General features: G+C 32.8%; 3 protein-coding genes across 4 annotated transcripts in view; 2 read left to right on the top strand and 1 right to left on the bottom strand.

Annotated features, from left to right (window-relative positions):
- LOC126966023 (lysozyme-like) overlaps positions 1-14,236 on the top strand; it is a 302,967-nt gene that overhangs the window by 158,977 nt on the left and 129,754 nt on the right. The gene's annotated exons all lie outside the window — the stretch shown is intronic.
- On the bottom strand, positions 475-2,834 carry LOC126965993 (guanine nucleotide-binding protein subunit beta-like protein). 2 transcript variants are annotated; one of them, XM_050809855.1, is made up of 5 exons: positions 2,637-2,826; positions 2,155-2,363; positions 1,739-1,945; positions 1,361-1,612; positions 475-731 (listed from the first exon to the last, which is right to left on the bottom strand). In XM_050809855.1, the coding sequence occupies exons 1-5, from the start codon at positions 2,743-2,745 to the stop codon at positions 552-554; spliced, it is 957 nt and encodes a 318-aa protein (XP_050665812.1). In that variant the 5' UTR covers positions 2,746-2,826; the 3' UTR covers positions 475-551. The 2 variants fall into 2 exon arrangements, with proteins under 2 accessions (XP_050665812.1, XP_050665813.1); XM_050809856.1 differs by lacking the exons at positions 475-731; positions 1,361-1,612 and having other exon boundaries at positions 1,793-1,945; positions 2,025-2,363; positions 2,637-2,834.
- LOC126965998 (serine/threonine-protein phosphatase 2A catalytic subunit beta isoform) overlaps positions 7,611-14,236 on the top strand; it is a 30,111-nt gene continuing 23,485 nt past the window's right edge. The window contains exon 1 of the mRNA XM_050809861.1: positions 7,611-7,869. Within this exon, the coding sequence (XP_050665818.1) occupies positions 7,768-7,869 (102 nt within the window). The 5' untranslated portion in view covers positions 7,611-7,767. The remainder of the gene's footprint in view (positions 7,870-14,236) is intronic.

Genomic DNA, 14,236 nt, shown 5'->3' with positions numbered 1-14,236 from the left:
AACTATATTTTTACTTATAAATTTACATTTTTTTTTTTAATTACTCGTCTAAATTTAGTAAATGACGTTTGAGTATTTTGTTGCATCACTTTGCATATATTGTAATTGAAATGAATTGTAAATTAATTAAAGATTGTAATAATATTGTTTTGAAAAGAACAACCTTACGTTTCATGCTCATTCTTCTCTAAGGAAATCTGCGATGAGCTGTCAAAAATTACATATTTCAATTGTAATCTAATTTACGTACGAAATATTTTTGATTTGATTGATAGGTATAAGAAAACGAGTGTTCTTGAACAATTGATGAACTCTAGATAATATACAAAGATGTAGATATACTGAACTCAGGGTCATAGAATATAAAATCACCACTTAGTACCTTTACTTTTATTTGAATAATATATACAAGATTCAATAGAATCTAATCTTACATCTAATCTTAGACAAGGAGATCACAATAAAAACGAAACAACATATTGAATTTCATTTATTTTTATGCTCTGTGTGTTTAAAGGACAAAAATAAATGAAACTGATTTTTTCGACAGATTATCGCGCAACGGAAACCTGCCATACTCTAATAATGTTGTCACTGTAGCCAGCGAATAGTGTTTGACCATCAGTTGACCAGGCGAGAGACAAGCATTGCGGAGGATCTGACTTAGAGTTCTGTGTCTGGTTGATGATTTCTGGTTTCAGTTCTTCAACCATTTCCTTGCTTTCAAGATCCTGTACATAAAAGAAAAATACCAATTAAACCACCACATCTTCAACAAAATTATATAAAACTACCAAATATTTGTTTTGTGTTTTAAAAGCAAGGGCTCATAACAAAGATATCAAGTTACTATTTGGATGTCAAATCGGAAAATAATGTATTTCTTGCAATTATTGAATTACATTTTCTTATTGCCACAAGTTACCACTAAATTGATGTTTGGTGACACAGATAAAAACTTGTCACTTGTACAGATTAAATGAAGTAAATTAATCCAAATAATCTACCTAGGTATTCTATATCAATTCTCAATCATTATTTAAATTCTTATACAATTTAATGGGAAAATCAACCCTGAATCAGAGCAAGACCTTTAGTTTCTTTCAATTTAAACATGAGTGTTTTTACAGAAATTGATAGTGACAAACTAGCATGCAAGTCCATCCAGTTTAAGCAGTATTATCTGTGTGTTAGAGTGACAATATGAGACCGGGGATAGTTGTAAAAGTGTGTAATTTTACAATTTTGTATATAATTCTATAAATTATAACATATTATATATAATCCCCCATCATCAATGCAAGCAAAGACTGTAATTCCTGAAAAAATACATATGGGATTATTTGTAATCATAGCTTACCCAGATCTTGATGGAAGGTCCGAAAGCAGCACAGAGCCAGTATCTGTTTGGTGAGAAGCACAGTGATGTAATGATGTCATTGTGATCCAGGGTATGCAAGTGTTTGCCGTCATTCAAGTCCCATAGCATGGCCTTCATGTCCTTGCCACCAGATGCACATAGAGATCCATCCGGAGAAACAGTCACCGTGTTCAAGTACCCAGAGTGACCTTTGTGGTTGGTCTTCAATTTGCAGTTTGTCAAATGCCAAACCTAGAAAACAATACAGGAGTTAGAAAAATATAGTAGAGTACAATAATATTGTACATGTAAATATTACAAAAGGTTTTCAATTTATAAAAATAATAAATTATGATATATATTTTAAGTGTAACTAACCTTAACAGTTCTGTCCCATCCAGCAGACACGATGATGGGATTGGCATGGTTAGGTGAGAATCGGACACAAGATACCCAGTCAGAATGGCCATCATCTTGAATGGTGTACTTGCACTCAGCAAGTGTATTCCACAACTTGATAGTCTTGTCCCGAGACCCTGATACTATTTGACGGTTGTCAACAGAGAAAGCCACCGAGAGGACATCCTAAACAGAGAAATTATAATTAATGATAATTAATCTCAACAGATTACAACAAATAAATTCCTAGCAGCTTTCTACTTACGCAACCCCAAAATTCACAAGTAATTTTAATAAAGCTTTAGTAACTCTTCTGCCTCGCATAGGCACAAACTCACTTTTATCTTCTGCCGCGCATCGGCACTTATCCTAACAAATTAAAAGTTCTTTCACACCTTTGTATGGTCTTCGAATCTCCTGGTTGTTTTTCCAGCGGCAAGATCCCAGAGACGCAGGGTCTTGTCCCATGACCCAGAGAGAGCATAGTTTCCATCACTCGAAAGAACTACATCAGAGATGAAATGGGAGTGACCATACAGACGCTTCTGTGGCACGCCATAGTTTGTTTCGTCCCTGGTTAATTTCCACACGATTAAGGTTTTGTCTGAAAAATATATAGGTATGCTTTAGAATTCCTCCAGGCCGAAGCGTTGCAATTAAATAATCAAATATAATGTCAGCCCCATATCCGCTTGCCGCTCAGAAATCGCGTGGCAAAATTTGATTCATCATATAAATTTGATAGAATGTAAATATACAGTACATGATAATCTCTTATGTTAAGAGAAAGATATCGAGCATTAATTTATAAGAAAAGTTGAGACACGAAGGAGATTAAAACGGATTTAAGAAATTTAACAGCTGAAAAATCTCTCACCTCGGGAAGAAGACAAAATCATATCCGGATATTTGGGATTAGTAGCAATTTGCGTAACCCATCCATTGTGGCCACAAAGAGTTCCTCTAAGTTTCAAAGTTTCAGACATTTTCTTCAAGGATAATATCGACACCTTCGCAACGCTGTTCACGCCACTATCGCCGCCGACAATTCGACATTAAAAGAACAAAAAACGCACTTTCCTCTTCCTGTCAAATGTCTATTTTATCTTTTTACTATAGCTTTTGCGGAAGGGACACCAAAATTTAGCCTCGTTAGTAAAAACAGACAGATAAACAAACCTTGAACCTACTCAACGTACATTGTGTCATAACTACAGACTTACAATTTTAAGAGTAATCTACTAATGACTTTGAATATATTCAAATTGCTTTTGTTGATGACGCTACTTAATATTTTAATTATTAAATTACGAGCTAACGTACAAATTGACAAATATACGCAAGCATATTTCTGTGGTTATATTAGTTATTATTATGAGTTATTTTGACTGAATAAAACAAACAAAACTGTTTACAATAATAGATGCATTTTTATTTAGCATAATAGATGAACTGACAGCCCTAAAATGCGTGACTAATTTTGATATGTCAATGGGTGTTGTGGTTTGGCAGCTTAATATTCTAAGTACTAAGAAGCTCATTCCAAACGTGGCTGCCTTGTTACGACTTGTCAAAGAAAACTGGTTACAGCAACAATTGATTCGATTCCTTTTTCATTTTTTATTGTAACTTGGTTAAAGAAGCTCGACCATGCATTGTTTTTCTTTAGATTAGTATATTGTTAGTATATGACAGTACCAACAGATTCGCTTACCTTTTCTATCTTGCTGTATCTCCGTTGGAAATGTTCTTCAGTCTCGCACGCTCTTTTTGTCTATGCTCTAGTATATAGTAAGTAAGTCTATGGTCAGAATAGTGTAATGCAATGACGCATCTTGGACGCAACTATACTGATGAGCTGCGTACAACCGTATACACGGCATGATGAGGTATGGGCCAGCTATCGCCTCCCTCGACCATATTTTACGGAAGGGGACGACCCGTCTCATGTCGCCGCCTCAAGTAGTGGCATTTGATCGAGCATGATGAGCACAAGTACAACAACATATCCAAGTAATAGGCGAAACAAGCTTATATTTGCTCCCACTGATGTCTTTATGATTATCACGGTTTCTAGAAAAATTGCTAATGTGCATGCATATCACGGATGCATATAATCTATAAAAAAAAATTAACATTACATTTTCAAGAATAAATTGAGAATAAACAGTTGATTTCATTCAATTTTTATGTAAATGATTATTTAGGATCTAAGCTACAATAATTCATAACACAAAAAGCCCTGTACTGCAGCACAAAGATGGTATTAATACCCAATTAAATTAATAGTCTAATGTTTTAAGCCTGTACTGCAGAACTGGGTTAGTGTAAAGTCTATATTTTTTATTACTATAGTAAAATGTGTCTGTGAATGGGATATTCTTTGTAAAAGTAAAAGAAATTATTTCTAATGTAGATGATAAAGGGAGTGTTAGCTGATCACAAAGTACAAATTAAAAAAAAATATCCATACGTCTTTCTGTATTTATGAACACGTATATCTCTACTTAACAGAGTTTCATGTAACTTTCACCGATGCCTTCACCGTAGACTGGAGCAACATTAAATGCGCTTTCGCACTACGTCCGATTCGTATCAGACAAAATACAGGTATAGAAATCTCGGACCCAATTCGGATATTATTTACGCACTAGTCCGATCTCTGATATAATTCCAAGCAATTCAGGGGCCTTTTAGGGACATTTTAGCATACGCATTTTACGCGAAGCCACACCAGAGCATTCACGTCTATGATTATGAATCCTTTCAATTGGCTTCAGCCTTCAACTTCTGACAATGCACGTACGAAGGCGCAGAACAAGTAAAGAATTCTGGGTGCGATCTCTCTTGGCAACTGACGTTTAAAGGAAGCTTATTACAATCACCACGCAGTGTTACGTCGATACGACAAGTTTTATAATTATACCGAATGAGTGTGTCCACTTTCGATTTTATTTTACATCACATAAAGCATAATACACTGGCCTGCAAAAGTAAGTATCACACTTTTCAAATTAATTTTTTTTCTTAACTATAGAAGGTAGAGATTTAAGATTAAAAACGTTTTGTTGCAAATTTTATAGGCTTTAATTCTTAGAAACTAAAATTATACGTTAGTAAAATTTTTAACTTAAAAAAGATAAAACAAATGAAAATATACATTTTTAGTTAAGTGTAAAAAATTCAACTAAAATGTATTACATGTTATTTAATTTTTAATAGATGGTATTGCCTCCTCGAGCTCTGATTACAGCATCGAGCCGGTTTGGCATACTGAATACTAGGTTTCGGAGCCGATGTTGAGGAATATTCTCACATTCTTCTACCAGGGCCTGCTTTAGTGCCCTGAGGGTAGTAGGTGGTGGTCTGCGATTTCTGACTAGCCTCGCAAGCTCATCCCAGGCGTGTTCAATCGGGTTGAGATCAGGACTTCTTGATGGCCAAGCCATCACGCTGATACCGACCTCCTGAATATACTCTTGTACGATATGAGCCGTGTGTGGCCGGGCATTATCATGCATCAGCATCGATCCATAACCTATATTTGCCAAATACGGCCCTGCATACTCATTGAGAATCTCTTGAGCATATCTTTGCCCAGTGAGGGTGCCATTTTCTATGGCTACTAGCTCTGTGCGACCTTCTGCAGATATGCCAGCCTATACATGTACACTGCCTACACCGTATTGGACTCTTTCTGAGATGCAGGCTTGAAGGTATCGCTCACCAGGTCGCCTGTAAACACTTCGCCTTCCATCAGAAGTGTAAAGGGAGAATCGAGACTCATCTGCAAACAAAATTCTTGACCATTCTTCTTCATCCCACTGCATGTGTTCACGGGCGTATCGCAGTCTCGCTACTCGATGCTATCTCTCGAGTTTTGGGCCACTCGCTGGTCTTCGGGGTTTCAAATTTGCTTCAGCAAGTCTTCTTCTCACTGTACTGTCACTAATGTAGTCCCTCCGGGTCTGAAGTAGCTGTTGCTGGACTTCAACTGCATTTTGGTGGCGATTTCTTAACACAGTGGAAATAATATAACGATCTTCTCGGGCACTGGTACACCTGGGTCTGCCATTACAAGGTCTCCTCAGATGGTGTCCAGTCTCTTCTTCGCTTTACCTTCTGGACCGTTTGTACCGTCACACCCACCATTCTTGCAGTGCGACGCATACTGATGCCTAGTTCCAGAAAAGCCATGATCCGAGCACATTCTTCAACTGAAAGAGGCATGATAAATAAATGTTATGTGCTTTTTAGCATAAATTTTTAAAACAAGATCTTGAAAAAAAATTAAAACAGAAAGAAAAATGTGAATGGTAAAATTGTAATTCGATAACGTCCACTTTGAAAAAGGAATGGTTTTGTTTTTGAAGTTTTTTTTCAGCCAATTCTTAAAAGAAGGTTACCGACTATAAAGTTTTTATGTACAAAATTAAATTCTCTTTGGAGTCCTTTTTATTTCGAAAGTATAACTTGTGAACATAAAACGTTATCCCAATTTTAAAAGTGTGATACTTACTTTTGAAGGCCAGTGTATTTTGCGACAAGACACAAAATTTAGACAATGAATACCGCCAGAAGAAATGCTTACAAAGTAAAACTCAATTCTTAATCAGACAATATTTATTATTGTTTGCTCATAAGTACCTATGAAGGATACTACACATCCCTGTAATTCGTATTTAGATCGGAAGCAGTGCGAGAGATCACAAAAATATCTATAAATTTGAATGTTTTGTATTGATTTGTAATTTACATTTTTTTTTTGTTTGATAAATAGGCTGACCTCTCTATATGTGCACCATATAGTATTGAAACATAAATTGATTGATTGAAATATACAGGTTGGCCGAGAAGTTGATGTCCAAGGCTAAAATTTGAAAGCCTCATGGTGATGAGTAGAGACCGGATTATATGCAAATGCATATTGCATATGCTTTTGCATATTTAGTACCTTTTCAGCGGTAGTTGCATATTTTAAATCAGATCGCATAGCGCCACTAACCTACATTTTTATTTACCTAGAAGTTGCCTCTCTTTCTATCGCTTGACTCTTGCCTCTTCTGACGACATTAGGGTTGACTTCTTTACCTAAAACTGTACCTTATCTAGTACAAGGTCATCTTATAAGAATGCCCAGTTTTTCTACAATATAAATAGGTATGTAATCGTAACTTAAAATCAATATTTTTTCGCTGTCAAACCTACATTAGTTGCAGATAGTAATGTATGCGTTGGAAGACCACGACATAGTGAAACCTACTTAGTTCAAAGGAAATAAATAGGTAGCTATCATGAATGGTAATTAAGCTATTATAATAATCACTTTAAATTTGATTGTTTCAGCGTCTATAGGAAACCTTTAATATTATGCTTTGATTTATTCATCTTTCTGCATATTTTAAATATCGGTCGTATCTGTGAAGTAGTCCCTATTTACTGGCTTCCGATTTCGATACCTACATGGGGAGTGAGACATCAGACAGGCCTCCCATAGGCTAACGAGGAACTAGTAAAATCTAAGCAATATGCATGCATAATGCATCCCTTAATAAGCGCGAAAGAATTTGTATTTGTGGTGCATACCCTAAATAAAAAAAACTAGTAACTAGTGTATGCACACTAGTTACTAGTTTACTTACTTGTTATTAGTATGCACACTAGTTACTAGTTTTTTTTATTTAGGGAATATTATTAATGTACAATTATTGTTCTAATAAAATTTATATAAAATTATTTTTTATGTTATTTATTCTTTAAAAATGAACGCAACCCTAAATAAGCGTCACAATAATAGTTCCGATATGAAGCGCTTGGTGGCGAATGTCGTTTTTTGAAAGAAATTGACGTCACGCAATTTCTACGCCATTTTGTAAGTGTCTAATAAAGTCAGTATTTCTAGACACAGTGTAAATTAGAAAATTCGCATGGTTTTGTGTAAATTAAGTAGTTAAATTTATCTTAATTCTAAGTTAACGTTTATAACGTTAATTTCACAATCTCAAAATATGGAAGACAAAGCGTCGCTAAAGGAACTGGATCAATGGATAGAACAGCTAAATGATTGCAAGCAATTGACAGAAAACCAAGTGAAAACGTTATGCGATAAGGTAATGTTCTAGTATAAGTTTTATTACGTTTCGTTTTTTACTTCGAAAAATGATTTTCCCATTGGGTAGATAGTTACTGAGGTTGTACATTATGAATCATGTACTACAGGTACTTGCTAGACTCGTTCGTAGAAAAGCGTCTGCAGAGCGAGAACCTGTACCATTATTCATTTCATAAGTTGTAAATGACTATGATACAGGATATTTTTGCAGTTTATAAACATAAGCTTTGCTCTTATATGGTTTCAAAACACTAAATTCACCACACCCTATCATCAGTTTCGAATTTACTTGTTATTAGGCAGCTAAATTGAATGGGATATTTATAGACGAGGTGCGGAAACGATGCTAACAATTAATGTTTTACTGTTCATTTCACCATAGCTTTAATTTATTAATCTTATTGTAAACAAAATCAGATATCCCTAAACAGTATTAAATAATAATGTTTATACTGTATTTCTTAACAAAATTCACAAAGTTGAAAACATGTTTATTTTCATATTAAATTATTTTATTGTGAAGCACTTATTTCACTGCATTTACTTTAATAATAAATATTTCTGGTAATTTTATAGTTTTGTTGTTAAATCATTTAATATAATATATGTTATGGCTTTTACAATGTGTCAAAGTAATGTATGTATGTCTTTTATTTAATAATTAGTATTCAACTTCTGATTATCATAATAATTATACTTGAAAACCTATAATTCTCAAAACCTTACCAATGTAACAATTAAAATATACAGTTACATAGCAAAATATAAATGTATATGTGGGTAGAAAACAATTTGATATATTTCTTAAATTGAAGTTATCTGGTTTTCATTTTAATAATATTACAAGATTAGCAGCTTTTAATAAGTTCTTGAACTTGTTGATTTTTATCTACAGCATTTATTTAAAAAAACCATAACTAATCTGCTAAAAGTAGTTTGAATCAGATCAAAGAATCAAGTACTTAGTAAAACTATATGTAACTTGATAAACCTTAATATTAAACCGGATGTAAACATTATAACATTAATACTGCACCACATAACATTGGAGTGACGATTGGTTATTTTTTATTAATTATGTTGTCCCTACGTTACGTACAAAGACCTATTTAAGTTTTATATTTCTATTGTTTACATTAGTATAATAATTTGCCTTTTCCACTATTCAGTTAAAAAAACATGAATTCAGCTTAACAAACAGAAAATACTATATCATAAATATTTGTATTAATTTTTTTTTGGTTATTGTCAGAAGTTAGTTAATGTTAGGTTATTCTTTCATCTATACATGTAAGTAAAATGTGTGGTCATTTTAAAATAAGCCTTTTTTTACTGAATATGTTCGAATTTTCTCTATGTATTAATACCTAAAAAACAAATAAAAGTGTGTCACACTGTTTGTTCTATCTAATCTCTGAAAAGCCAGTATAAATATTTAGCAGAGAGAGAGAGACATAGATAATGGCGTTTCATAGTAACATAGACTACTTTGATTTAAGAAGTTTTTATTTGTGTATCACAAAAATATCTATAAATTTGTATGTTTTGTATTAATTTGTAATCTACAATTATGTCTTTGAAAAATAGGCCAACCTCTCTATATGTGCACCACATAGTATTGAAACATAAATTGATTGATTGAAATAATATATATTCCTTATAATCTCTAGATTACGACAATATATTTAGAAATGGTCTGACAGAAATACTGAGAAATGCAACATGAATGTGAACATCAAAATAACCTAAAAACCATAATATAATTTCAAAGTTGTGTCTTAAAATATGTATTTCATATAAATACTAGTGAGGTCTTGTAACACTGTTTGTCATAGGAAGAAAAAAACACATTGTTTATATAGTATAAATATTTATTAGTCATCATCATTTCCGTAATCATCACTTATCAATAGAATCTCATACAGAAACAATGCAGATGGCTCAAAAATCCACTCATGGATCTGTTGGTGTAAGTCTCCAGCTATTTCAGACACATATTATGTTGAAATCATACTGGACGACTTACAGCTCTCTAGAGTATAATATGCTGTAGAAGCCATATTAATATCTTTGAAACTTTTAAAAACTTTCACACAACTCGAAAGAAACTATTTAATAATTATTAATTAACCAAACCGTAAGCTTGAACATGTTTTATATTATTTTTTTACAGTACATATGTTGCGGGTTGCAAGGGTATTGTCTACATTTATGTTCATAGTAGTTCATTGACTTGTTTGCTGATTAAAAATAAAAGTGCTTTAATCAGTTTTAATAAATATTGATAACTGGAACCTTCGATTGGATTTCTTTAGTAGGTTGAAAGGATTTAACTCTAATTGGTATACAGTTTTTATTTTGTGGGTTTTGAAGCAAGTGGTTATAAAACAGTTAATATTGGTTGTTAATTTGTCATGTGTGATAACTAAATGGCATCTGATATATGTATAAAATTCTTATGTCATGGTGTTAAACATTGAACTCCTCCGAAACGGCTTGACCGATTATCATGAAATTTTGAGTGCATATAGGGTAGGTCTGAGAACATCTTTTTCATCCCCTTAAATGTACACGAATTATTTTTTTTTATTTTTTTTTAAATTTGTTTGATTATTAGTCAGCATTAAAAAATACATACAACTTCAAATTTTCACCCATGTACGATTAACAGTTACTTTTGTATCGCGATTTTAATATCGGCAATATTGTATTGCCGATATTAAAATCGTTGTTTGCTGGGTCAGCTAGTAATTATATATTATGATTGATATTTATGTTTGGAGCTGATAGATTAGAAGTTATTATAGAATTTTATATTTCTTTTCTTATTAGTGTACTGCCATTTCAAATTCTGGTGGCACATCTCTTGATTCCGGTTTTACTATTGTCCACGGGTCACTATGGTTATTTTTTAACTTTCATGATACTAAACATCTTCCAGAGTTCCCCTACCAATAATTTTCAAGGCTTACAGGATACACTATACAATGACATCATAGTCCACACTCACTCTCTTTCGTATCTTTTTTTTTATGGAATAGGAGGACAAACGAGCGTACGGGTCACCTGGTGTTAAGTGATCACCGCCGCCCACACTCTCCTGCAACACCAGAGGAATCACAAGAGCGTTGCCGGCCTTTAAGGAAGGTGTACGCGCTTTTCTTGATTTGTTTCTGTTGGGCAATTCTAAAACACCCTTGTCAAATTCAAATATTTTTATTTACAATAAGATAAATCACTTATTGAACATCAAAGACTATCATCTATTCAAACATTTATGCCTCTGAACTTAGACCTAAGAAGAATAGGTGCATGAAACTCATGGGGCTTTTTTTTAAAATAATGTTTCATCACAACATAATTTTGTACAATAATATTTTTTATTACATTGTGTGAGGTTTGTCACTCGCATTTCTAATATTACATAAACATTTTTTAACAATTATTTTGAAATTCGCAACAAATTTGTTTTGTACATTTTCTGGGATTTGTAATTTGGAGTCGAGAGTAATGCCAAGAAATATAGCAAAAAGTATTGGTTTTACCACCTCTCTGTTGGAAAAAAATACCCATATTTGACATTTTGAGGTGGAAAATTTTGATATTTTGTTTCTTGCTATTAATTTTCATGTCAGTATAGGTGATAATGAGACAGATATTTGTCCTTTATTCATGTGGAAGGAGAAGTTGGAGTTGTGTTTAGAAACATGCTAGGGCTGGGATTTTGAGTCTGCCAAGAGATTAATTTATCTAAAGTATTGGTATGTACCCCTCTGTTGCTAATGATCAGTATTTTGTTGATTAATTGAATGAAACATATCAAACTCTCTCATGACATTTTGTTTATATAATTTGGCTGGCATTGTGTGACCTTGACGTAATGAGCTTAAGCATTTCCTAATGTTAGTAAACATTCTTTTCTCCATGGCCACAAAGTAATGACTTGTGCTAACTCAGTTAACATATGAGGTGCTATTTACTTTGCCTTTGTTATGTTTTTGTCCACTTTGATGATGTCATAGAGTTTGCTATGACTTACATTGTTATTAGCATTTCAATATTGCAACTGAATTAGACATTTGGCCCCAAACATTACATACAGTATAGCAACTTTTAGACAGCATAAAGCTAACAGCTAATTCCTAAATGGCACCAGTACTCCCTACCTTTCTTTTCCAGGGTTGGTAGTTCCTGCTCCACTGTTTTCTTCACAACAACTTGTGCCCAATTGTAATTCATATTAAACATGTATATTAGGCTTTAAATTATTATGATATGGGTTATTGAATTATGTGTGCATGTATAATATGTTTACCTTTCCTTTATTATAAACTAGCTGATACACGTGACTTCTTCCGCATAAACACATGACAAAACACATAGTACTTATAAAGATCTTTATTTCTTAAAACTTTATTAACTTTATATTAAATGAAGATATCGCAATATTTTATCAATTTATATAAATATAATCTGATAGATAGTTAACAGCTGTAAGTAATCTACCAACTATTACTATAGTAAGCTTACTAGCTTTAATTTTCTTTTTTACCTCCTGAGAAAGTTGGCAAGATATAAAAATTCTAATTAGCTTATTCATTTTCAACTATTCTTTCAATTTGATTTCTGAACGACGCGATGGGGGTACACATCAAAGGAATAATGAAATTGTTATTTTTATTTAATTCTGAGCATTTTCATATTTATTCACCTTTTAAACTTTCGCTGGACTTCCACATATAATTCAAGACCTAAATTAGCCAAATCGGTCCAGCCGTTCTTAAGTTTTAGCGAGACTAACGAACAGCAATTCATTTTTATATATATATATATATAGATAAAAATGTTGATATAATAATTATTTGTAGGTAAAATTTCAAAATTACTTCATCAATCAATAACGGTATAACTCTATAGATAGCAAGAAGACATAAAATCATATCAGAATTATTCAACATAATGCTTTTTATTACAATAAAGATGATGGATTTCCGAAAATTTAAACTATGTTCCTGTTATTTATATTATTTTCCTATTGCAATATTTCAAATTCAAATATTTTTATTCAAAATAGGATGTGACATCACTTATTGAAAGTCAAAAAACTACCACCCATTCCAAAATGAATGCCTCAGACCTGAGTAGAACGGGCGCAACAAACTCAGCGGTTTTTTTTTCCTTTTTATCTTCTTTTTCTCTTTTTTTTTCTCTGTAATGTACCTAAAACCTCTAAAAGTACCATAAATGTAACTGTTGGATAATCTTCTCAATTGACACACTCTTCACAGTGTGGTCATGATTGACAAGAAGTGTCAATAGAGGCAGATGTAATATGCCTCATAATTTTTCAATATCTGTGGTGAATATTCTATCACAACTTAAATATAAGATTCGTCATTTCCTGAGATATTAATAAGTTATATTATGACGAAGCTGTGTTTAGTACTAGTTAAGTTTTCATGTTCAGGCAGTTCTATCATTACAGTATTTAAATTGAGAGACCCTTTACTAAGAGACTGTGTTAGCCTCAAAAAGTTACACTATACGAACTTGATAACGTTTTAGATAAAAATGCGCGGGAAACCGGATATCCCGTCCTATCTTGCACACTTGGTATTGATTGGTCATGTAACCTAATCTAGGTTGATGATCTTAATTCATCTTCATGATTTTGGATTGACGTAAACAATCGCCGAGATTGTTTTGAAATATGAATATAATATGAGGTTAAGTTTTACTTTCGTTAGTAATTTTTTTTAACGTAGAAAGATGCTATTTGGCAACAGTTTTGGCGGTTTAACAGCGTTCTGGCATATTGTTATTATATAAATGAGACATTTTTTTTTGCATATTATCAAAATACTGATATACCAAAATTAAAGATTTATATGGTAGTTTATACTTATTCACACCACGTCAAACGACCTCAAATTAGGAGGAGATTTTGACTTGTACTCGTGTTTTTTTTTGGAATTTTCGTTATATGAGCTTGAGCAGAATCTCGATGGAAAATTGTTATGAGAAACAGGTTTCACAACGTATTTTGATACTCAACCTAATTCGTTATAACTCTCCTCCATGGTAAAAATATTTTTCGAAAAAGGAATTTTACGGTTTTTTTACCGCTCACCGCTTCAACAAAACGCGCTGACAAAAAAACAAAGCGGCCTGAGAATGAAGAGTTTCTTCATTCTCAGGTCCAATAAGGACACATCCCAACTATATCCCGTCTTTTTTTGATAAACTTTCACATGACACACAAACAACCACATCTCTGTTTACTTTATTTATTAGTATTAGTTTACTTTAGTAATTTTCACTCTTATTATTGTTATGGGGCAGTGCAGCCGATATTAAGACCACCT

Source organism: Leptidea sinapis, chromosome 9, assembly GCF_905404315.1.
Source record: "Leptidea sinapis chromosome 9, ilLepSina1.1, whole genome shotgun sequence".
Classification (NCBI taxonomy): Eukaryota; Metazoa; Arthropoda; class Insecta; order Lepidoptera; family Pieridae; genus Leptidea; species Leptidea sinapis.
The sequence above is the reverse complement of the archived record's forward strand: the minus strand, read 5'-3'. Positions and strand labels throughout refer to the sequence as shown.

Excerpts from the sequence above, each read along its gene's own strand:
- LOC126965993 (XM_050809855.1), bottom strand. The coding sequence starts at position 2,745 with ATGTCTGAAACTTTGAAACTTAGAGGAACTCTTTGTGGCCACAATGGA. Across the intron at positions 2,364-2,636 it reads GATTTTGTCTTCTTCCCGAG|ACAAAACCTTAATCGTGTGG; the intron begins GTGAGAGATTTT and ends TATATTTTTCAG. Across the intron at positions 732-1,360 it reads GACCTTCCATCAAGATCTGG|GATCTTGAAAGCAAGGAAAT; the intron begins GTAAGCTATGAT and ends TTTTATGTACAG.